Here is a 25,756-nt window from a genome sequence, read left to right as displayed (position 1 = left end):
CTGTAAATATTATATATCTTGACTTTAGCCAGGCTTCTGGCGTGGTCAGATGCAACGTTCTTGTAGCGAAGCTGGGGAAACGAAGCATAAGAACTGGCTGAGGAACTCTGCTCAGAAAACTCTTATTATACTTTTCTGACGAAGGAGCAAGTGGGGGTTTTGCTTTGGCCAGCCTTGAGCCTGAAGTTTAGGAAATCTGTTCTGAGGGTGTAACTTATTAAAGATTCAGAAGGAATATGAGCAAAAATTTCATAATGGGAGGATGTTCAAGCACTAGATTAACTGTAGGGTTTTCAAGATTGGATTCTCCTATACAGTTACCAAAGCATGAGTTCAATGCTGTTCTCTTTTGGGGACGAAGGGACAGATCCAATGAGGTGATGTCCCTTTTTGGCTGATGCTATTTAATCACATTATTTAATGCCTTACAGCAACGTCACAGGCAAATTACTCATTTGAAATCAGGCAGCATCACACCAAATTGCAACACAAATTGCTGGTGAGAAGTCCTTGTGCTCCTTTCCACCCCACTTTCACCCTTCCCCAAAACACCACTGACCTGTCAGGTCACCCTCAGGTCTAGCTTTGAGATTTTTTCTCTAAGGCATCACCAGAGTAACAGCATAATGAATTGAGTGAAGCTGTCCTAAGAGAAGTTTCTGTTTAGTGGATTGGTTTTGCCTCATTGCCTTTCTTAGTGTTTTCTAGGTTGAACAGAAAGCCTAGAAATGGAAGTAGCAGCCATTGCTCTAAACTGCGTGGCCAAAATTGTTCAGGTTCATTGCCTGGGGTCACGTCAGCTCCTCTGCTCTGGGGCGTCGTTACAGAGACCTCTTTTACCTACCCGATATGCTAAAAACCTGAAAATGGGATGAACTGCTGGAAAAAGGTGAAGATCTTGGTACATGATAAGAATTCTGTGATTTTATAGTTGGGTTCCCAACTGTGGAATAGGAAACAGGGCTCTTGACCTGTTCCGCATCCCCTGTGGGGACGGCGGGACAGCCGCACCCTGTGCTGCCGGTGAACTGGGGATACCCACGCACAGCCTGGTATTTGTGAGAAAGGCTTTCTCCACCACGCAGAAGCAGTAACCCATACTGAGCTAAGTAACTAATAGTAAGATGAGCTAATTAGTTTAATGAGCTAATACAAAGTAGCTACATCAGAGAGTCTCGCTTTGATGCTAATTCCCTCATGTAAGGAGTCCTTTTATGTCCCGGGCTACTGTTTAAACCACTGGACCAATTTGCCAGCCCCTGTTAATTTAAATCTGTTATTAATGAATGAGAAAGCATGTGGATCTGGTTGCAGTAGAAGAATATTTGTTTTATTTCATCCTGCTGTGGTTTTTCCTTCAAGGTTTGTCTCATTGAGAGGCAATACCAGGGAAGGAAGTAAATAATGTGAAGTTCTTTCTGGAGCTCATTCCACTGCTGCGAACAGCAGCAGTGTTTTTAACCTATACATTCATTTTACTCTTCTGTATTGTAAAGTATGTATTACTGAGCACAGCTCTTCCACCTGCTCCTACCATGACCATGAATATATTTTTTCACAGTTCCTTTACCTCTTTTTTCTTTCAATATTCTTCTTGCTGGATATAGACGTTTCTTAAGCTCTTAGTCTTGGCTTTTATACTGAGACAAATTCCTGTTACTGTGATCTATAAACCTTTTATGTGGTCACAAGTCTGCACACTGCTTTCTTTGATAACTTAAATACACACCTGATGTCTCCTTTAAGAACAATTCTATCACTTTTTTGATATAAACTATAAAAAAGCACCTGTGAGCCCATTGTTAGTCAGATAAGAGCCCTTGAAATATTTCTATTATTCAACATTTTAAAAGAGTTTAATAAGCTATATTTTATCAAACATCACTGTAGCTTTTTCAAAGGATTTTAGAGAGACTGTCTCACCATTTTTGTTTCCCAGCCCCCAGATAATGCAAGAAGAAAGTGTACCAAAATTCTCTGGAGTCATTCCATCATGAATTCCAAACCACTGTTTTCTCTAGAAGTGGTGTAGGGTTTTTATGGTCGCTCTATTTAATTTTTACAAGGTGAGTGTGGACGGCACACAGAAAAAGGGAAGATATTTAGGGAAAGAAGCCGCATAGTACAAGATTTAGGGTTTAAAACACATGGACCATCCATAAATTGCTGTTATTAAAGTCAAGGTGTTTACTGCTATGTCTAACCCAATACTCTTGGGGCTGCTACCCAAAGGGATTCCCTCTCCTCCTCCTCAGCTGCTTCCTCAGGCTGGTTTTCTGTGCTGGATTGAGCAACTGTGCTGCACCAACGGGCTGAGCCATTACATAACCAGTCCCAGCCAGAAAAACACCATCTTTTCAGCTGGCCCAGCTCCTTCATCCAATTCCTTCTGCACCACATGATCACTGCAGGAGATAGAAAGGAAATACCACACCAACATATTATCCTAATTTGCCAGAAGTAGGTGGAGATCTCAACATCAGCTACACCAGGAGAGTTGTGCATTAAGACTGGCGCTTTACGGCAACGATTCAGGAAATCCAAGATCTTTAGTTCAGATTAAGCTTTATTAATTGGTTGATTGACTTTCCAGAGTGGTGAAGGAAATGTAATTACAATGTCGACAGAACATGAACTACTATTCAACTACTAAGGGATGCTCTAGAAGGATGTATTTTATTTGTGGATGACATCATTCAACACATCTTGCTGCTGTGTGGAAAACCACAGCAAAACCTTTAGGTGGCGAGAAACAGAGTTAAATATGTCAGAAGTCTGTGCTAAAATCTTTAAACAATATACTTACCATAATGTAATAATATACTTACCACATTGAGCACTTTTCTCCTCCCTGCCTAAAAATAACCAGTAGCAATTCTTTTATTTCAGTCCTGCAGAAATGTTTACCAGTAGTTCTGATTCAAGTCATTACACAAAATTAATTGCCTGTTTTAATATTTTAGCATTGCAATTTATAGTGTAAACTATTCAGGATAGGGACATGACATATCTAGAGGCTTTGTAATTAACACAATGAGGCTTCGTATTTGACTCAGACTTCTTCGTGCTCCTACAGCTGAGCCAATAAATAATGATTTTACATGATTCCTATCACATAATCCATCAGTAGGGATGAATAGCATTGAACTTCTCGCTTGCTCATTAACGGGGTTTCCTTTTGGATGGGAAACCCAGCCTGACAGAGGGCTGGCTTCAGTACACCTGGTTGTACTGTGCACTCCTGTAGTAACACAGTGTTACGAGCCTGTAGTAGTTTGTGTTGTGGTGTTTGTACAACCACAGCATGTGGACAAGACACAGGCGAGGAGGCATCCGGCCTCCCTGAGGGGACGAGTCTGTGCTGCCCACCTGAAGAGTTGGATATTGCCTTTCTTCTGAGACCAAACACATTCGCCCCAAGCAATAAAAAGTTTATTTCTTGGCTGCCATGAGGTTCACATAATTGAAATCCTGACCCTTCCTGGAGCTTTTCAGATTTTACTAGAAACACCTACTTGCCTGCCGAGAGCAGCACGATTAAAAAGGCTGTAAAACATGGTACATTTTATTTAGTTTACTATTCAAGAAGCATTTAGACAACGCCCTCAGACACATGGTGTGAATTTTGGGATTGTCCTGAGCAGAGACAGGAGTCGGACTCGATGACCCTGGTGGGTCCCTTCCAACTCAGGACATTCTATGAGTTTATTTCCCTCTGAAAAGGCGGGTATCTCCTCACATGCCCACCACTCCCGGCCCACGGGCGGGGCTGCGGGACGGCCCGGTGACCTCGGCAGTGCCTCGGGGCAGGTGAGCGGGAGGGGCGGCACAGCCGGGGCCGTGAGGGAGCCCGGGGCTGCGCGCGGCGGCGGCCCCGCCGCTGAGGGCCCGGGGGGCAGCGCTGCCCCGCCCGCCGCTCCCCGCGCTCAGCGGCCGCTCCCCCGCGCGGCCCCTCGGCCCGCGCTGCCCGCAGCGCGCGCCCCCCCGGGCTGGGGGGCGGGGGCGAGCGCTGTCCCGGCCGGCGCTGATCTCACGCTGCCATTGGCCGCTGTCTGCGCTGACGTCACGATCATGATGAGAATTAATGATCGGAGGCGCTGATTTCATTGTGTGACGCCGGGACCGACCCAGCCGAAACCGGCTGAATCCGGAGCCCCGAGCCCCCCGCGCCAGCCCAGCACAGCACGGTAAGCCCGGCAAGCCCGGCGCGCCGCGCGGGGGTGGGGGGCGGGCATCAGTGGTCCCGGGGGGGCGGCTGGGTCCCCGGCCGCGGGGGGCAAGGCGGGCGGGGCGGTGGAGGATGATGATGGTGATGATGATGATGATGGTGATGATGATGATGCCTCAGGCCCGGCGGCCCGGTGGTGGGGGAGGGCGGCCGCGCGGGCTCACGGCTGCCGAGCCGCCTCGGGCGCGCATGCGCACTGCGCCTCCCCGGGGGGCCCCGCACAGGCAGGCGCTGGGCGCCCGCTGCCGACGCTGTGCGCATGCGCACGGCGCGCCGTTGAGGAGGTAGGGGGAGCGGGGCTGCGAGCGCTTGCGCCGGTTCGGTCGCACTGCGCCTGCGCGCGCGCGTCTCCGCCGCGTGAATGGGTTCGGGCGGGGGCTCGCTGGAGAGAGCGCGTGCGCGCTGCTGCGCGTGCCCCGCGCGGCGGCTGAGGCGGCAGCGCCGGGGGGTCCTCGCGGGGCCGGGCCGGTCACGGGGGGGCTTTTATCTCCCGTTTCCGCTTCCTTGAGCTGTGAGCCCCTCCTTGCCCCCGGGTCAGTGCAGGGGTAGGGCTTGAGGCCGGGCTGGTGGAGTTGAAGGCTTTGAGGGGGCAGCTGGGGAGGGGTAAGAGGAAAGCTCGTCGCTGCCTCACGGTGTGAGGCCTGCGGGCTCCACACAGGGACAGCAGTAGGGGGTTGTTACACAGCGGTTCAAACCTTGTTTCCCCTCAGGACTTATACCTCTCAAAGGTCGTGTTGGCCCAATTTCAGTGCCAAACACAACCAGTCATGGTGGCACTTGAATGAGGTGTCCTTTTCCTGTCACATTTTAGTTCTCAAGTATTTGAAAGGGAATGAGGAGGAAGAAGCATGCTGGCTGTGCAGTTTGTGGGGAGTTGGTGGTGCCAGGAGTTGTCTCACCTCTGGACATTCTTGTGTTGTACGTGAGGTTGCCCCATTCCAGGGAATAGCAAGAAACCCCAACCCTCTCCCCCTGCATTCGGTTAGCATGGGGCTTCTGATATTCTAAGTAAGATCACATGTAAGTAACCAAAAGTACTTCTCTATCCTCCTAACTAGAGTGTTGAAGCGAGTTATGTTTTCAGAGTAAAACTGCATTTTAGTACTCCTTTCCTTTTTTTCTGACATAGGCCTTAAAAATGCTTGTGTACATGCTTAAGTTAACACATGTGGCTAATCCAGCTGAAGTCAGAAGTGTCAGTTGCATGAATAAAACAGGATGGGTTGCATACGCCTGCAGGGTTGTGGTCGTAGGTTATTATTAAGTTATTGAGAGCTGTCTAATTTGTCCCTAATAAAGGGCTGAATTTTGTAGGTAGAACTGTAATACAATGTTACAAATGCTGTACGCAGTGGAGAAGGAAGCAACTGCACTGTGAGTCATAGATATTTAAAAGTAGTTTTACAAGCTGGTCTGTGTATTACACTTACAGTCGTGTAGTTGTAACTATTTTGGCCTGTGTAGGAAGGAGGCAGTAACCTACAAATTCAAATTATTGAACGTTGTTGCTTTATATACATCCAGTGTCTCCACACATGGTGTGTAGTTTGGGGGCTGGTTGGTTGTTTTCTTGCGGTTTGGGGTGTGCAAAAAATCATGAGCATTTGGGACATGGCAAATGAATTAGCTGATCTCTGGTACAGTTCAGGTTTCTGAAGCTCTAGTAGTAGCCTCACTGCTGCAGTCTGGTTTTATTTATGTATATAGTATCATATTTTAGTTACAGTTTTGTTTCAGGTTTATGTTGGCACAGGGTTTTTTTTAATTTGTACCAATGGAGGTCTGTGGAGGGAAATGAAATAAATTGAGGAGTGTGCTGATTTTCATATTGTACCTGTTATGGATGGAGAGGCTAAAACAGTAATAGGCTTACAGACTTTTATAAAGTAACTTTTTTTCCAAACAAGTGCATGTTTGGTGCTGAGTCTAAAAAAACCCGCCTCTCAGGAACTGCTTGTTCCCTTTATCACTGTGTGTTAATCCCTGCCAGTTTTATAGTGGTTTATCCTGTAAAGATTTCTACACTTAGTTACTTTGCGGTGGCTTGTACTCTGAGTGAATTTTCTTTTTTATTAATTATAATTTCACATACAAGGCTGTTTTCTGTTACTGCTTGAATGGAGAAGAGTATAATTTTTATTTCCTATTTTTAGATTAATTAGTATTAATGTAGTATGCTATAAAGAGTCACCTTGCAAGTAAGTTTACTTGGTTCAGCGATCTTAATATTTAGAGACTTTTTGACACTAAGGCTATAATGCTGTACACTCCAGGCAGAATTTAGACCACAGAATTTTTTTTTTTTCCTTCTTGTGCTGCTTTTTTTGTCTTTTTTTTTTTTTTTTTTTGCCTCCAGGTCTTTCAAGTAGTCAATGCAGAACAGCTAATTAGCTCTTGAATTTATTTTTGCTTTACATATATTCACTGACACAGCATTATTCCTATTTTCTTATTGTTGTTCTTTCTTTTGTGGTGCTCCTTGACACCAAGTTGTTTTCATTAGTTTCTAAAAATACATCTCGGCTTCACCAGGTCTCCCTGGAGAGATTGTTAATTTTGGAAGTTGAATAAAGTAACTGGAGTGGAAGGACTGGGCATTTCAGGCAAACACGTGGGATAAGTCTTACATCAAGTACCTGTTTCATGAAGCAAATATTCTGTGTGAGGAGCAAACTTGGCTTTGGTTCTTCCTTGTTCTCCCCTCTCCACTTGTGCTCGCTCCTGCCACAGCAGGGGAAGGAAGGTGGATACTGTGGAAAAAGCTGGTCAACCAGCTAAAGAAATCTGAAGAAGCTGATCTGTTAGAAGAACCTTTATCTCGACTGAGGAGGAGCCAGTGTGACAGGTCACAGTGTGTTGGTGTGATTGTGTTTCATGAGGCTCATGCGCAGAAACTGAAGGGCATGGAGTTCCTGCCTTCATTCTCATCGCTTCCCAGACTCCATCTCTCATGTGTCCCCAGCCCCTGACTTTTCACTTAGACTACATTTACATCTCCTGGACCACCACACACAGCAAAGGGGTTCTTCTGCTACTGTGATTTTTTTTTAATTTTTTTTTTTTTTATATTCAGTTTAGAAAGGGAATGAGGAACAACACCTCTGTCTTGATAGGTTTACAAAAGGCTGAGAAGTAGGAGGCTGCCTAAGTGGAAAGTTGGATGATGTTAGTTGGCCTAGGACACGCAGCAGGGTTGTAGGAAGTACTGCTTTTTCATTTGTCATAGATTGTTCTCTGCACTGTTGCATAGAAAGTAAGATACTTGGCCAAAGCTACCTTATTTATTTTCAGAACAGGCAGGTGTTGAATCCTTAAAAATACTGCTTTGCCACCCCCATCTTTTATTGAAGTGAAAAAAAGACTTGTTCATGGAATTTCAGTTTGCATATTGCTTTGCCTGAATTTAATAAATTTCACAGAGTTTTTGTAATAAGCTCTCTTTTCAGTGCCAGTGTATTGCCAACCAGCTGGACACGTGGCTTACCAAAAGCTTAACTGCATGTTTTCTGAGTTTGGCAAGTCAAGATCAAAATGAAATTATGATAAAAATCCATGTCCATTTCTTACTTGGCATCTGAGATTCAAGACAAAGGTGAGAAATCCTGAAGAAACTGGACTGCTTCATAGGTACACAAGTTGGGGAAAAGGAGTTTATTTCCTTTGAAGGTACTGCAATTGTTCGAAATAATACTGAGTCCACTCTGAAAGTGTATGACCTACTGATTCACTTGATACTAATAGCAGTAGTAACACTTGGTAATGTCAGCACTTTGTAAGTTCTCTCTCATTTCTATGTATTTCCACTGAGCACCAGGGGTCTCCCGTATTAGAGAAAATGCAAGAATATCTGAAGTGCACTTGACTGGACTTCAAGGTAGAAGCTACTAAAGAATCTTACAAGTGTTTTGCCTGGCAGGTGTAGTTTACAAGTGATTAAAAGAGAATGCAAAAATGAGATGTTTATTAAAGCAGACCATGACCTCTCTTGAGCTTAGCTAGGCCAAGTCTCTCATGCAATGCATATGAGGTTATCTGAAGATCAAAATAATATTATTTTGCAATTGGAGGAGTCTTTATTGCAGTTGATGAGCTGTTTGGAGAGCATGCTGCTTTTTGCTGAGCCTGTGTATAGAAATGCTGAAGCTATTGGATCATGGGCATCATCTGGATCTGGAAAGATAGAAGGTTCATAACTATTTCTGATGAGGTCATTTGTAGGCACTGATCTCAACTAAATAAAACAGGACCACTGGTGCTGAAAGAACAGTAGGCACAAAAGCGTAAGCTGGGTCCTGCCGGTTGTGCGGGAGGAGAAGAACATGTGTTGATTTTGTGATTCTTCTAAGAATAGCATAAATCAACTGGTGGCTGCATTGTCATGCATATCCACATGGGCGATCTGAAGTCTGTTCTTAATTTCATAAAGTAGATTTTTATTAACTTTATTGATTTGTTAATGGGCTAATAATTATCTCCTCTGTTGCTTGCTATAAATTTCTTTAAACAGCAGAGTATTCAGAGCAAGAGTCTCCTTTGCCCAGCTCTGACTTTGACTGAACACAGGTTCTGGGGGAGGCACAACTTGGGCAAAGCCTCATTTGTAATGCAGCTGGTAGTGCTGCGTTTACAAATGCACTGGAGTGAGAGGGTAAATAGGAATTAGGAACAGAGTTTAAAATGTGGTTGAAAAGTCATCTTCTGTAATGTGTGAAAACTGTAATTTTTACAACTGGGTAGTTAGTGATTTTTCTACCGTCTATTGACATATGGAGGAAAGTAAACTCCAAAGTGAGAGCTCTGAGCTACAAGCATTGTACTCCAAATTCTGGATATTCGTCTTCACTCTACATCAGTGAGTTTTCTGATTACAGTGGGATGAAGAGGAGAGAGTTTGGTGACATGAATAGGTGGTGAGTGAGTGGATTTGGGCAGGGAGTCTGAAATTGGATGTTGTCCTGTTGTATGTGGTGCTTTTCCTTCATAGAGGCCTGTTGAAGTCTAATATCTGTTACCGTTACGTAGGATAATGATCTTGATTATAATAATGTGAAAGGAGCTGGGTGTCTGCTCATGCTTTTGAACTCTTAATTTTATTTGCTCTGAACTCGAAGCAGTTCTTGTGCAAAGGTTAAATATATTGCTGCTCTTCTTTCCATCAGAAATTTCCAAACACAATAACTAAAAGCTTTGTAGCTACAAAGGGTTCCCCTGTTCCTTTTATTTTCCCGCAAGGTGGTGGTGTGGCTTCTCATTCTTTAGCTTGTTCTGCGTTATTTTGATACATGTGCTGAAAGTGATAAAAATCGCTTGTGGCTGGTCACTTTTTTTCTTTCCAAGACACAAAGTTTGATGCAGGTTTTTTCTGGCCAGCACTTGGCTTGTCTCAGCTGGCAGCCTCCTGTTTGGGATAAAATAAGGCCCCGTTCTTGGAATCCTGTGGTGCTGGGGCTCTTTTCTTACATATAACCAGAGGATTATATTTGCCTGCATAGACCAAATAACAAGAGCGTAAAACTTCAGTTTGTGATTAGGGAGTCTGTTCTGTACTTGGTAACATTCAGCTGTCTGCCTCTTCCAAGCCAGCCTGATTTAGAGCGTCAGGATACAGTTTCACAGTAGCTTGAACCTTTCTAGACACAGGCTGGGATTTGGGTGGTCCCTCCATGTTAATATTAGTGCACTAACATCACAGTGGGCTGGATGACCAGAACGCCCTCAAACCCTTCTCTCTTCTTGTTTGTTTGTCTTCAGTCCTGGTCCTTGATCTTTGACTTTGCAGCTGGGAAGCGCTGGTGCTGACACAGCGGAGAAGTAGCATGACCGGCCATAAGGGAGTGCAGGATTTGCTGAACTCAGAGACTGTGGAAACTTTACTCGTGCCGAACAGTCACCTTTGCTTTATCTCAAATTTTGTCTCTTTTCTTGGCAGGGGAGGGGAAACAAACCTGCCAATACTGTTGGAGCCGCTGGTGTTATTCTGTTTTGCCTAATGCCTTTTTTTTTTTTTTTTTTAAGGGGGAAACTTTGTCTGAAACTAGAGGCTCTTGGACTTAGCAATGCAATGTGATATTTATTTATGAAAGGCTGTCAGTGTTGTTCCAAACATGTAGTTCACCTGTTCAACTTGAGTCCCTCACAAAGGAATCACTATTGCTGACTGTAACAGGGTTTTTTGGAAAGTAAGTAAAAGTGTTGGTAAAGTACTCCATAAAGAAAACAAGTCAACACTTAGCCTTATCACAATAAACATAAATGAGAGCCTGTGCATTCTACAAGTATTACAGTTTTTATACAAATTTTCAGAGTATCTTCTTTTATTTTTAGATGAATCTGCGTTCTGTATTTACTGTAGAACAACAAAGGATATTACAGCGTTATTATGAAAATGGAATGACAAATCAAAGTAAAAATTGCTTTCAGCTCATATTACAGTGTGCACAAGAAACTAAACTGGACTTCAGTGTAGTCAGGGTAAGTACTGAGGCCTTCCAAATTTGTATGTTAAATTTGCACACATTCATTTCTCTGTGTAAAGTCTGTGTAGAGGACTGGAGCCTCTTACTTCATACTTGTCTTAAATCAGACTTCAGTACACTTGTGTGACTTGTTCATTTTTATCCAGTGAGCCTGTTTATAGTTTGTTTTCACTGAAATGTCTTCACATGATTGCTGTTTTTAGCAGGGGCCTGGATTGCACAGGGAGTGACTGATGTTTGTTTGGTTTGGGTTTTTTGCTTGTTTGTCTTTTGTTGATGGTGTTTTGTTTTGGGGTTTTTTGTTTGTTTGTTTTTTATTAAATTGCCTATTAGAAACCTTGTGCAATGTATTGTACCAAAGAAAGGTCATGTTTTTAGGAAGCTATTCTTAAGTTGAACAAATTGCTATCACCTAATGAATTTGGGGGAATAATGGTGGAAAGATTTCTTTTGACACTCTGTCTCACTTGTATTCCATATCACAGTCATAAATATTGTGCTCCCTCATGGTTATTTACAGTGAGTACATTCTTTTCTTATAAAAGAAGAATGTCACTAGTGTGAACAGGAGCTCTTCCAAAGTCTATGAATTCCATGGGAAGGGAAATAATAATCCCTTTGTGAAACACTAGACAACAAAATGGCTGTTGTCTCAGAGCAGAAATAGAAATCATGAAGCATTAGCTGAAAAAATAACAATGGTAATGTAGCTACCAGGAGTTGCTGCAACACTGGACACTGAAGAGGAAGAAGTAAGACTAGCCTAGTTTTTTTTTTTTTTTTTTAAGTGGTATACCAGTGATATATTGACAATAATGACCCCTTCTGCTCCCGGATCTTACCAGGATTCCCCTTCCTCAAAATACTCTGGAAATATTAAAACTTCCTTCCTCAGCCCTAGGTGGTGGGAAGTCCTGAAAGTCAGCCAGAAATTCAGACTCCCTGGAACAGACAGGCAAATGTAACAGGAATCTGGATGCTGATGATGCAGTCAGGGCCTGGGTTTCTATTTTTATTCTGATTGAAGGCCCTAGAGGAGGCAGCCAGTCTCTCCCCTCTTGCAGTCTTCATTCACTCTCCATCTTCATATTTCCCTTTCCTTTACTGCGATAATGTATCATGACCTTTTCCCTTTAGTTTTGTTTCCTTACTGAGCACTCACTTGCAATACTTACTTTCTCCTGACTTGAGAAGTGCAATGGAAGAAGACCCAGCATTTGTCACATTTTTCTAAGACCTTACCTTTTTCTTCTTTACACTCCTCCTTTTTGCCTCTCTTAATCCCTCCCTTTTTTCCTTTCTTCTTTTTTCCTTTCTTTTTCCTATAGAACTCTTGAGCAGAGATTAGTGCTTCTTTGCACAGTGTCTAGCAAAATGATACTTGAGTTGCAGCTGGCACTTGCAGATATGACTGTAATAGGAACATGAATTCCCTAAATGTGATTTATAATTCAAATGTCATAAGTCTATGAATATATTCTTTCCCCAAATCAGGATTTCTATAGCCTTGTGCCATAGAACTACAACCAGTTTTTCAGTCTTGAGCTGGGTTGGAAAAAATAGAAGTCCTATTTTTGATTTGATATTCAGATTTAGGGTGAAACTTACGGTCAAAACTAATGGCCAAGCACAGTCCCCGCTGTGGTGTCTATGTGGATTGCAGGACAGTCTGAAGTTCCAGCTCTGCCTGATTCAAACTGGGAATGTAAAATCAGGGTCTCATAAATCCCAGGTGAAGTTCTTAGCATTTGGATTTTTGCTTTCTTCTGGGAACTTCTTCTCATCCTAAACAGAAGTTAAGAATTTCAGTAATGCTTCCAGTGTTAGTGAAAGTGCTTCCCAAACTTACCAGTTGGGGAACTTGATTGAAACAAAGATTCATGTTGCTTTTCTTAGGATATTTTGTATTTAATGGCTACTCTGTCACATCCCAAATTAATACCATGACCATCAAGCTAGTAACAATGTGGAGCTACCTTTTCAGTCCAAAAGTATAGTTTCCCATAATTCTTCTCTAGGGTAATATCTCACAGTGCTAAAAATGGGAGGTTTTGTATCACTTCCTTTCTCTCTTCTTTCTGTCTTTCTTCTTGCATCTTCATCTCTTGCATTTATTCAGTTTCAGAGTAACCCAGTTAAATGTGCTAACCTCACCAAAATGTTTGTTCTTTTCTTCTTTTTTTTTTTTTTTTTTTTCCCCAAGTCAGTTTTATGCCTTTTGAAGAGTTGCACTTGTTGATCATTCGGGTGTGTGCTTAAATGGTGGCAGCAAGACACTGGAGATGTGCACAGGAGAATGGGACTCCTTAGCTGTTGCACATCTGGTTTGGGCTGTCTAATGAAACTGTGCTTTCATCCCAAGTGAATAGTACTGCTAGTAAGTTATTTGGCTTTTTTCGAATGAAAATCTTTTCAGGAAAACCATGAGAAAAACTCCAGATTTTAGTATTACACAATTAGAAAGGTTGGGGCTGAAATCTCTTTTCCTGGCCCAAAATTTGCAGTGTCTCTAATTATAATTTCTTTCTTGAAAGTTTACTGACTGAGCAAAAATTAGAAAAAAATAAATTTGGTTGTCCAAATTTGTTTTGTGTAATAAAGGAAAGCAGCTTGAGACCTGGGGCTATAATTTGTGTATTTAAACTTGCTTTTGAGAAGAAAAAAAAATATCACTAGTCACAGACTTGATTGCATGCAATAGATCATGCCTCAAAGTAGACATTTTATAAAATTTGACAACAAAAATGGGTAGAATGGAATGGAGACTTAAGCATACTTCTGTATGGCAGGGATGTGTATTTTCCTGTAGAGAAATGTGTTTACGTCCTTAGCAGGTAAGGAAGGTACTTCCCTTCTTCCATGTGATGAGGTGGGAATCCAGGACAGGTCCTCAGTGCAGTTTGCTTGTTGTGAGGTCAGAAAGTTTATTGATTATATCAACTGATTTTGGTTGCTGGATGTTGAGCTGTTGTTTTGGTTTAGTTTTAGGTGTGCAGCGGATGATATCTGGAGTGGTGCAGAAAACACTATCTTTGTATCTCTATATGTGTATCTGATCTTTTTCATAACCAGCTTAAGCAGATGAAAAGCTTATTTTTTGTTCTTTGGCACGTGCATCCTGCTCGCCTAGGTCCTCATGTTCAGTACAGACATACCGTGGTGAAAGAATTGAGCAGGCCTTCTCTCTCTGATCATGGAAACTGCCAGGAACAGTTGAGTGGTGCTTATGCTTCCAGTGTTAGTGCTGATGCTTCCACCAGATTAACTCTTTTTCTTCAAATACTGAAATTAATACTTCCCCTTCAGTTATTTTAGCTGTATCTTAGTGTGTTACTTGCAGGACAGACTTTCCTGTGTGTTTAAAACAGCAGTATGCTTTAACCTGTGCACAACTGCTGTAGTACTGGCATTTTTCATTTTTTTTCGTCTGCTTTTACACAAAAGCATATACTGTCATTGTCACTTCTGGAAACGCCCATAATACAAACTTCTGTTGGAATCTAATCCCAGTAGTCCTAATCTGGTCTATCCGTGTCTTTGAAAAGTGGGTTTTGACATCAGATCTTGATTTGTGCAGCTGACAGAGGAGAACTTAGTCCGTAGGTCTAAATACTTCACAAAATTGTTTTGTAATTGTCTGACAGAGTTCTTTTTCTTCCTCTCATCTAAATTCAAGAATTGGCACTTTCTCTTCAGGGCAGCTTTAAAGGTCATATCTCTGTTACTTGGTTGCGAAAGTTCAGTTACATACCTGAGTGATGGTTCTGCATCCCGAAGTACTAAATATTAAAAACGTAAATTGGGGGGAATCAGTCACAGGGATGTCAATTAAATAAATCTTAAGAGTAACTTGAGGACAGGAGGCATGATATAGTTTCAGGATTTATGAGAAACTGGGGCTTTGGAATTGAGACTGGAGTTCTCATGTGTATCAGTGTATGAATCCCAAGCATGACAGTCATGGATTTCCACCCTGTGTTGTTCAGAGTCTGCATAATCAGTAAATGATTTACGTATTTGTAGACTTAGGTCGTTAACTTGAACACTTAACATTTCATCAGATCTGCCTAAAAATGGAATTGCCTGATTTTTCTGCTTATTTAATGCTTTGTTTTGTGTGTTGTCATTGTTTGTTGTTTGCAGACGTGGGTTGGCAATAAGCGGAGGAAGATGAGCAGCAAGAGTGCTGTAGAATCTGGCGGCACTCCCCCAGGGACTGTCCCTACTACTCCCTCAGTACCTCCAGAAGCAGCTGTTAGAAATGTGGTAAATATTGCTCGATCCCAAAGCCAGCAGTCTTCTTGGACCTCTTCTAATAACGATGTCATAGTTACTGGTATATACAGTCCTGCTAGTTCATCCAGTAGGCAAGGATCCACCAAACAGACAAACGTTTCTATGGCAGAAATCCATAAAACCTCTATTCCACGGCTACCAGGAAAAAGTGATACAGAGTTTCAGCAGCAGCATCACATCCCTATAGGACGACAAGTACCACATTGTAAAAATGCTTCCCTATTAGTAGGGGAAAAGACTATTATTTTATCTAGGCAGACAAGTGTACTGAATTCTGCGAACTCCATATATAGTCACACTAAAAAAAGTTACGGCGGTTCCTCAGTCCAGACCGCAGAGTTGGTGTTACCTCAGAAACCCATGATCTGCCACAGACCCTGTAAAGCTGAACCTGTGGGATGTCAACGGTTACAAAAAACGGAACACGCACCTCTTGTGTCACATGTGCCCCCTGGCCAAAGGGCTAATTCTCGGGACCCTGCTTGTAGCACACAAAACCTGGAAATCCGTGAAGTGTTTTCTCTGGCCGTTACAGATCAACCTCAGCGAATCGTGGGAGGGAGCGCAATGCAGAAGCGTTGCTCGGTGGAGGGCAGCTGTCTGTCCATCGCGATGGAAACTGGAGACGTGGATGACGAGTACGCTAGAGAAGAAGAGCTAGCGTCCATGGGAGCACAAATACAAAGCTATTCAAGATACTGTGAAAGCAGCAGTTCTGTTCGAGTAGAGAACCAAAGTGCGGCCTTGTCTGGGCCAGGAAGAAACGTGAGCTGTAGTTCACAGATGGTGAGCACCAGGGACGTGCCTGACAATATTCTGTATCATAACAGAGACTACCACTTACCTGCACGGACCTCCTTACATACAACCTCCAGTACGTTATATAACAGTGGTAACCCATCAAGAAGTACCTTTTCTCCTCATTTTACATCTTCAAGTCAACTGAGGCTGTCACAAAACCAAAATAATTACCAGGTAATCCGTCAGATTCTCTCTGCCTTCAAACCTTAAAGACAAGGTTGTAGATAAGTACTGTTTACTTTGAAAGTTTGCAACTAATAAGCAATAGGTTCATCTTTCTGTGGGCTGTGCTCCGTTTACATCTTTCCATAGAGATAACCCCTGTGTAAACACAAGTACAGGTGGGACTATAGTGTGGCAGCACTTAAGATGCAGCTGAACATGCAGCTGCAGTGAGTAGTCATATATTGAAGGCCCATGTGGGCTTCGTGGATTCAGTAGGTAAACTCTGGTCACATGAGGAACATCCTGATGATCGCTGATGCATTCTCAGGCCTGTGCTGTCCTGATGTGGCTCACCAGTGCGTGTCACAGCAACAGCCTTGTGCTAGAGAAGTGTAGAAGACTTTCTTGAATCCATGCCCAATTCTCTGCCATGGGAATCACAGGGAAAAAGAACTTCTCTAGTGCTTGGTTGTTCCTCTGTAGATACGCTTCACATGCAGCACAGGGGAGGACATGGGCTCATGCTGTCGTTTGTGAGCTGTACAGTTGCTTGTTCTAATTAATGTCACCTTGGATTAGCCCTTCCATCAGCGCTGCCTGTACCCCCTGTGCAGTTGCCAATGTCTTGGGCCTGTTTTGTGTTGGGGATTAGGATCTCCTGCAAGGTAGTTAAGATGGTGGGAGATGATAAGTGAGCAAATATTCTTCCTCTCCCACAGCATCTAATCCAAATATCAGTTCACAATTCAGTTTCATAATTTCCTTATTCTGTAATAAAACCTCTTCAGTGATACTGAGAGGGGAAAACACAGATAATTGGAGAACTAAAAGATGTTCAGAAGCTACAACACTGACACAGTTTTTAAATTTCTTTTTGTTATAAGTAGAGAAAAGATAGTTGTGCAGGACACATCCAAATTGATTTTTGCTCATGGATTTTTATGCCATCTGGCACAACATAGTCTAGAGACACCGAGTTAAAAGTCTAAAGACTGCCAGGATGTGATACTGCATGTGTTACCTTTGTGCATTTGCCTGTAATTACTTTTTTATTTTATCCTGGAAGTGAACCACGTAAAGAACATACCTTCTTTTCTTGTGCATTCCTGACTAGTATGGGGAACAATACTTTGCAAAGTGTTGTTTTTTGTTTGTTTTTCTAACTTGCACCTATATCATGTGAGGATAAGAAAGAAAGCTTTTGAGTCCAAGGAAGTGCCACTTTTCACCAGAATTATTGCTTTTCTTGGTAAACATGAGGTTCAAGGAGCACATATACTCTCGATTATATTCTATGTAATAGGTGGGACATCTGCAATTCTTATTTATGGCCTTTTGTAAGCTGAGCACTTCAGATGAGCTGTTCGTATCCTGTTCTTCCTATTACTGTTCTTACTTGAGTTATAAAATTCATTAAGTGCTGTTTACTTTTGACATCCCAGTTTCATAGGAGAAGAAAAGCTGTAAATGTGCACGTCTCTTCAATAAAGGGCTTGTAAAGCTGCAAAAGTACATACAATAGAGTTAAGAAAATTTTTCTTAAGTTTCATGAAGTGAAATATATTATTTATACCTCCAGCTGTGTGCCCTTGGTACTTTATTTCACTCTTGGAAAAATATCAATGAGATTAATTTCTTACCACTTTTTCAAAATTTTTAATGAAAAGTTAAATATCTTTCATTTGGGATTTTTGGGGCATAGGGACAGTGTCTTTCTAAGCAGCTAGAACGTTTCATGGTAGGTGATATTTTTTCTGGGTGGTGTGATATAGATCAGAACAGGGAGATCTCTTTTTTTTGTTTGTTTGTTTTTTTCTTCCCCTGTTATAATAATGTACCTATTTTTTGATAAGTGGGGAATAATCTGTACCCCGTTTGACTTCCACACCTGTCTCTCAGACACCCCGTGTGCCTTGACTTTGGGAATGCACCTTGGACTGAGAGAGCTCTTGTTTCATGTGTCATCCCTTGCCCTTCCACAGTTTTAAACCTTGGAAAAACTGGACAGGTTGCTACTAATTTACTTATTGCTGCATGACAGTGGCACTTCCAATGCTCATTTCATCATGTTGACAAAATTTCACCTGCTGCTTTTGAAGTCAGTATAACAAATAGTGTACCCTACTAGGCTGATAACCAATGTTGTTGAAACCATTAGTTCTGCACTACTTTAACCGCACTCCAAGTCCTCCCCTTAAAATTACATCCAGTATGACTGCTGTTTCATGTAGACACTCCCCTTATAGCTTAATAATGTTTGTATCTTAACCTTCCAGAGACAGATTTTTGTAACAGGTCTGTCTGTATTCTTTTAAACTTACACAGGATGACACTTTCATATGTAGCCAGTTTCTGTTAGTTTTATTGCCCATGTTTAGCCAATTTGTCCATCAGCATAGGAATGAAAATCCTTACATTTAGGGAAATCATCCTGAATTTAAAAATAGATTAAACCTGAGCTACATGATCATTGGAGTAGTTAAACATCCAAGCAGATGCTTCTTCCAGGTCAAGACTCTGTGATTTGTGTTTTGATGAAGTAATTACTGTCGTACATTGGTATCTAATTAGCAATTAGTTATAGCTTCCTTACTCATTTATTTAATCAAATTAATGTTAGTGTAACTTAAGAGTAAATTTAATAAAGTGATCAATTTTAATGCCTGAGCAGTTTCAGTAAACAAATTGTTCAGCCTACTTACTTTTCTTAGTTTGGCTTTAAGCACATTGAACTGGAGAGCCTATTCTTGATGGTCCTTGAGGCTGAATCATGATTTAGTCTTGGTTTCCTCCCCCCAACCCCAAGGAACAAAAATACTGTTGAAAGTTATGTGTATTTTTAGTTATTTTGTTATACACACTGAAGCATGGTTATCTAATTTATGTATCTGTCTTCTTCAAGGGAAAATCCTAAGCCTTGCAGCCAGTGCATCAAAATAGGATATAGACATAATGTATATTTATTTCTTTTTAAGATTCACTTTAGGGATACTGCTTTATATGAATGAGCTGCAAGTTTGCTTTATTTAAAGAAATTGGGTTATTTTTTAATGTTTCAAAGTGATTTGTTTTCTTCCCTGGAGACTTTTGAAGACAAGAGGAGGACTTTCTTGCTAAGTCTGAGAAGCACAGTTTTTTGCTTGGGGAAGCCGCATGGTCTTCTCTGGAGAGACTTGGACAAAATCTTTCCTGACACTCATTCTTGTAACAGAAGCAGAGTTACCGTTGCCATAGGTTTCCCTCCGCTTTATTTCTGGGATGAAATACTTCCAGCTGCATGAGTGGGGAGAACCTGGCAACAGGTGAGTGTTCCAGTACCTTGAATTTTGTCCAGCATCTGCCAGAGCTGCTGTTTTTAGAAGATGGGGGTTTCAGGTTGTCATTTTGCAACTCACAGTAGCCATCGTTGGTGCTCTAGGACTGGAGTTACACCTGTGGATGCAGGACAACTATCCATCTCATAAAATAAACCCAAACAAAAAAACCTAACTGTGGTGCCTTTTTATTAGAACCAGTTTAGAATACTCCTGTGCATGTTGTCTTTCAAGCAGTTCTGTTGAGATAAAGGAGATTGTATTTGGCATCATACCTGTCAGAACTTATGTGTGTTTGTCTTCCTTTAATGTAATGTTTGTAACCCTTTAACGCTCTGCCAGACTGATTGCATTCTTCACCTAGAAAAACACTTTCTTCTGTAGTCCCACTTGAAATTGGTGAAGGGAAGCCATCTGGGTGGGTACCGAGGACACATTTACAGCAGATTCTGTGGGTGATGCTGTTGTGGGAGATACAGAATTGTAATAGGCATAACTTATTTGTGCGGAGTTTCTGAGATATGTGTGTGCAACTAAGAAATTAATATTTTAAACACAAAAGCTGATGTAGACTTGCCCTTAGGAGGGGAGGGTGTTCATTTCTAGCCCTCCTCAACTCACCATGAAGAAAGCACCTAACCTTAGGTAACCTCCAAGCACTTCCAGCTAAAAGCTTGAAGAATAAAAGTATCTTAAGTACTTGTACACTAGACAAACTGTACCAGGTATTCTATATTTGGCTATGCTCATGCTGCAGGATTCATTGGTGGAGCACTTCCCAAATACAAAAACTTTTAGCATAGTTGGATACAGTCAGTAGAAGCATGTGGATTTTTCTTCCTCACACATATAGGACATGTAATGATTTGAGATTGATTCATCTCTTAAGAACCATGTTTAGTCTCCCAAGCATAGCTTGCCTGCAGCGGAAGATGAGTATGGAATCCTAAATAAGCCTAAAATATTCCAAGCTATGACACATTTCAGATGACCAGGGAAAACAGTCCAAGGATGTTATTAAATAACGTCTGACCTCTGAGAGGGATGGAGAAGCAATGGGAATCAAGGCAGCTGACCTCCCCTTCATACCCTTTCCTCTTCCTTCTCAAGCCTAAGTCCCTAGTTTTTCTGCTAATACATGAATCTCTAACATCTGATGTTGAATAGCTTAGTTACTAATGTGATAGTATTTTTTCTGAAAGTTTAATGGATATAATTGGAAAATATGTAATGACAGTTCTGTCAGACACTTGGCCCTGGCCAACTCCAGTCTGCTTAATCTTGTGACAAATTGGAAGTGCAAACTTGTGTTCTGAAACACAGGTTTTGAGATAGCAAAAGTACAGAAACACCCAAGTCACCATTGTGTTATCTTACCCTCACCCAAAGTAACAGTCATTAGAGTTTTAGTCTTGCAACAGTAAGTCTGAGTGTGACTTTGTTTTGGTTTTAAATCTTCACCTGTTTTAAAGACATTCTTATCAGAATTGAGTGCACAATATTGAAGTTTTGTGAAAGCTGCTCTTTAGCTATCATAGCAACCTAAGATGCTGTTGTTTTCTGTTCTGTTTCCCCCTTCTCCTCTGCAGATTTCAGGAAACCTTACTGTGCCTTGGATTACAGGCTGTTCCAGAAAAAGAGCAGTAAGTATATTTCCACTTACATATCTAATGCGTCAAGTAATAGAATGAAAAGTTTATCTAACTGTACTATTGAAAATGTCCTTTCTGTTTATGTGGTATGGGGTTTCATTATTTTTCCATTCATACTTCAACTAATACAAACATTATCTGCAGATAGAATGGTTTAGTTACCATAAAATGTATGTGTATCTTTAAACACAGGACAAGGTCATGATTCTGAGTCAGGTATGTGAATTGTGCTATTAACTGCAATATAACATCTCATTTGATAAGGATGAAGAGTTTAGAGCTCAAAACACGTTTTTGATAATGAAAGTGAAATTGTTGTTAATTGAGAGACACAAGCAAATGCTTGAGAGAGTAACTCCCTCTACAGTTACTCTGTGCACATGCACAGAATCAGTCCATGCTATCTCTAGTAACTTTCTCAAATCTTATTTTATCTGCAAAAAATGTCATTTTATGTTAGGCAGAATCAGCCACGTTGGTGTCCTCAGTTCACAAATTACTCCAAAGCATAATACGAGGTATGAAACAGCTTTTTTCAGGAAAATACCTCTATCAACTCTTTAATTTGTTCAGCATTTCCATTCACGGGTAGTCTGCAAGCTTCTCTTTGAAGAGCAGGTCGATTCTGCTTGCTTACCATGAAAATACATCCTAAACCTGCCAAGTGGGTGGTACAGCCAAGCTTTCAAGAGACTGTTACATATTAGTCCAGCTATATCAGAAGCAATAACTAGGGAGACGACTGTCGTGATGACAGAACTCATCCCAGCAAATCCCCCAAACCACTGAGCTGGCAGCATCACGTGTGCTGCTTTGGTAATGGAAGAACCTTTCCTTGCCTTCTCCTCCCTGCTGTACCCAGTATTTTTTTCCTTTTTTTTAGGTATTTTTAGTCCTTCTGTTAAGTCTTCAAAAGCTGTGAGTTTGGTAGCATCTCCTGAATAAGTAGGGATCAAAGGACCATCATATTAATTGTTTTCTCTTGGACTTTTGCCAGGTCTCAACTGTAGCACACCTCTAGTTTCTGCAGACCTTAACAGTATTGCTTAGTTCTGACTGTATAGAGGACACTTTATAAGAGCATCTCCCAGAGGAACCAGTAATTTTATACAAATCCTGTTGTTGATCATTCCATATGATGCTGTCCCCTGCCGTCTAGCACTGGATCCGTTGTTGAGGCATGTGGTCATGCTAACACATGCTAACACAAGCTGTAGAACAAATTTCCACAATAAGTTCAAAACTTTGAGGATGTGGAAGTGCCTATTTATTGAGAATGATTATGATGTATTTTTTTTCTTAGACCTTTAATCCTGTGTCATTTTAATCAATAAAATGCATAAACGCTGCTGGTTAATAGAGTCCAGTTTGGCAACATTTGTTTCCAGATTTGTGGATGTACTTTCTCTGATTTGAATGCACAATCAGCCTTCTTAAAGAGATGAGTTTAGGAGCTGGTATTCTAGAACTGCTGTATACACGCAGGTGTAAGACAACAAAAAAGAGAAAAACCCTCCTTCAGAAACTTCAGTTTCAAATGTGAAATTCTTTTGAAGAAAGACCATGAGGGAACAGAAATAGAATGGATAGGGTTGTAGGACTACGATTATGGCAATTACTGCCATTCAAACAGTAAAAAGGCTAATCTGTATTTTGTTTAAAATGGAGAAGATCATCTTTTAGATGCTCTGAATTTTTAATCTTTTGCCTTGATGTTTTGTTTTCCTTGCCCTGTCCTTCAACTGCATCAAGAGAGAAATAAAAACTCTGTAGTTCTGCAGAAACACTTTCTAGTCTGCTCAGCTATGCTGTAAGATGACGTAATCCTGACTGTTCATGAGTATTAGTCTGGAAATATCACCCTCTTAGTTATTCATGAGAATGTCTTTGGAAATTACAGAGTTCTGTATTCTGTCATGGCGTGTGTGCAATGCATTGGCCTTTACAACTGCATTGATTTTTGGTTTTTCACAGGGTGGTGGAAGGATAACAAGGATTCAAAACCAGAAGTGAAGATACTGGTTAAAAGAGAATTAAAAGGGGGAAAGTATCTTCACTTTTGTCCTTGCATTTAAGTCTTGAGTGTACTAACTATGCTTAGGTTGTGTGTCACCTGATGTCTTAGCACAGTGGTTGGTGTTTGTAGTAGATACGACTTGGTATCTAACTATGAAAAACATTGGCTCCAGGTAAGCTCTGCCTGGCTTAGCTGTGAAGTTTTATTTGGGGGGGAGAGCAGGGTTTGGTTTTGCTTCTTTTTATTTTTTGTTTCTTTTTTAAATTTCTAGTTAGCAACAGTTCTAGTGGCCTTGATATCAAGCCTGAAACATGAAGTCATCAAGATTAAGGTCTTGCAATTATTTCTGCTTATCGCCCTTCAGAAGCAGGAATAGTAAATCACGTTAAATGTATGGTGTGTATTTTGGATGGGATTTTAAATGAAACTTCAGTTGTCTTTCATGTTAACATCTGGGCTAGTTCATGCAAGGTTTCAATGGAACGCTGGGCTTGTATTTTTCCCAGATCTAGAGCAGCACTGTGTTGTAGTGATGCCTTTGATACCTTATTGAATAGTGTCCTTCAAGTCTTATCATTTCGGACAAAATACATCTTTTTAATATAGAACATGCTTTACCTAAGTTTCACAAATCACCTAGGCTTATTGTACACTGTGATCCTGCAGGCTGGAAAGAATGTCCTATCTGGCCAGGAGTTGAAAAAGAAGACTTTCGAGTCTAGTGTGAGGAAGACATTAATAGATTATGTAAAAATCATGATAACTGCTGTCTAAAAACCAGTTTACTTTGAGGCTGAGCATTCACTATTTTACAAACTAGTTCAGAAGCTTAAGAAGATGAGCAAGTTGCCAGTTTGTTTGGATTGGAGGTTGGTTTTGAAAATTATGGAGTGGAGAGTTCATGGAGTTATGGAGTGGCTGGAGTTCAGAGTTTAATTTTTTTGGCTAGACTGTTCTATTGCACTGATATATCTTTTCTTTTTTCCCGTTTTTTTTTTTTTTTTAATTCTTCTTAGCTGTGTTTGGTTTAGAAACATGTATTAACAGAATAGGTGTAATTTTGGCTGAGTGTTGAAGCAGTTCCAGCTCTTTGCAAGCTGTGGTACTATGAAATATTTATCAGTCTTGCTTTCATCAGAGCAAATTCCATGCTTACCTAACCAGTGGGGAAAAGACACAAAAAGTCTCTCTTCCAGAAATCTGAGAGTTTTTGCACTAATAATGCATTAGCAGTAATAGTTTAAAGGTGCCTTCAGAAGCCATTTGGTTTGCAGTTGTTTTCCAAACCCATTTTTGCAGCTTGTTGCTGGAGCTTCTGCCCTGTGCTGGCAGTAGCAACTCCCTCCTAACCGTTTGCTTTGCTCGGGGCCTTCAGGTTGATACGTCTTTGTCCTAAGAAGGTTGAAGGTATCTTGTGGTGGGTACCCATGTGCTCATGTGATATGAGAACTGCTGAGACTTGGGGAAAGGCAGCATCTAGAAACCAGCTCTCTGAATTGCTCCAGTTACAGATAGCAGCTGCGTTCTATTTTAATTTCTTTTTTTTCCCTAGGGAGAATCACGTCTGGCCAGGGAGTCTTTGGGGTGTTCCCGAGTAGAAATGGGTGCAGTGTGCCTTTTGCAGAAAGAACAAAGCTTTCAAAGGTGCTTCTGATTCCTGCACGGGGAACGGCACTGAATGCACTTCAGGGTCTACCCAAGGCAGCAGGGCTAGGTCTGTAGCAGGAGAACGGGAACCACTGAAATGGGGTTGGGTTTGTGACAGTTGGGAAACTTGAACTCAAAAGCACAGACTGAAGGAATGTGTAATCTGGTGTAGCTTTAATGAAGTTAAAAATCCTGGTAGTGTTAAAGGATGATACAAACCTTCAAAGTTCATGTATGGGAAATGAAATAAAGAAATAAACTGAAGAGTAAGAATAATAATAAATGGTGCAGGTGGCAAAGGGAGAACATATGTAGCATGTCTGCTTCAGAAATAACTAATATTACATACAAAGAAGATCTTGAGATATGAATTGGAAGTCCTCTGAAAAAATCAGTTAGACATTAAGTAGTGTCTGTTCAGAGAGCTGAATGCTGGCATTGTTAGGAGTGGTGAACAAAGCAAAATAATACAATGCTTGTCTAAAAGGATCTAGGATTTGTTCATACCTTTAATGCTGTGTGCACTTCTGATCTTCCCATTCCTCTCAAAATACAACAGTGACAGTGATCAAAGGCACAGAACAGCCACATGGGCCAGATCTCTTCCTACTTGAAAAGACATGACTGGGAGGGAGTGGAGAAGTGTGATGGAGAGCATTAAAAACGTGAAAAGTCTGGAGAAGCAGATGTGGACTCATTAGTTCCAGTGTACGAGTGGTTATCTAAAGAAACTGGCCTCAGACAGGCTCACAAGGAGATGGGATGTGTTTATTTGGAGTAACTTAAAGGAAGAAGTTCTTCCAACTTATGGCATACTGGGATTTTTAGAGAGTATCAGAGATAAGTCTTACTGCTTGTCCTATTTTAATTTTTACTTAAACTGTAAAGAACCTTTTAAATGTACCAAAAAAAAAGTCTTACTCTGTGAGATTTGCTGTTTCTCCATGTGAGCGGTAGTGACTGAAATTTGTTGTGAGAGGTTTGTTTGCTAGAAATAGTCATTACCTTGGAACATTTCATCACAGAGCATCAGAACTGAACTGTTGATTTAATATGATTTCACTGCAGTTTAAATAAATGTAACTTTTGTTAACAATGTCCAGTGCCAAGCTGCTGCATAAATGCAGTAGTTATTACATTTATATTAAGGCTCTAGTTCT

At 41.2% G+C, this 25,756-nt stretch overlaps 1 protein-coding gene across 13 annotated transcripts in view; it reads left to right on the top strand.

Moving 5' to 3' along the window:
* The first annotated feature begins 4,061 nt into the window (after positions 1–4,061).
* HDX (highly divergent homeobox) overlaps positions 4,062–25,756 on the top strand; it is a 44,393-nt gene continuing 22,698 nt past the window's right edge. For 4 of the 13 annotated variants that reach the window (XR_014184923.1, XR_014184924.1, XM_082061608.1 and 1 more), the window contains exons 1-4: positions 10,169–10,407; positions 10,553–10,699; positions 14,848–15,975; positions 20,870–20,923. Coding sequence is in view for 11 of the 13 variants with exons in the window: in XM_082061608.1 (XP_081917734.1) it covers positions 10,553–10,699; positions 14,848–15,975; positions 20,870–20,923 (1,329 nt within the window). In the remaining 2 variants the exon portion in view is untranslated. Of the gene's footprint in view, positions 4,188–4,619; positions 4,774–4,843; positions 5,249–9,065; positions 9,081–9,115; positions 9,139–10,168; positions 10,408–10,531; positions 10,700–14,847; positions 15,976–20,869; positions 20,924–25,756 lie in introns of those variants that run through there. The other 9 variants (XM_082061602.1, XM_082061601.1, XM_082061603.1 and 6 more) reach the window with 9 other exon arrangements.

This window comes from Streptopelia decaocto (genome assembly GCF_964273445.1).
Source record: "Streptopelia decaocto genome assembly, chromosome: 10".
Classification (NCBI taxonomy): Eukaryota; Metazoa; Chordata; class Aves; order Columbiformes; family Columbidae; genus Streptopelia; species Streptopelia decaocto.
The sequence above is the reverse complement of the archived record's forward strand: the minus strand, read 5'-3'. Positions and strand labels throughout refer to the sequence as shown.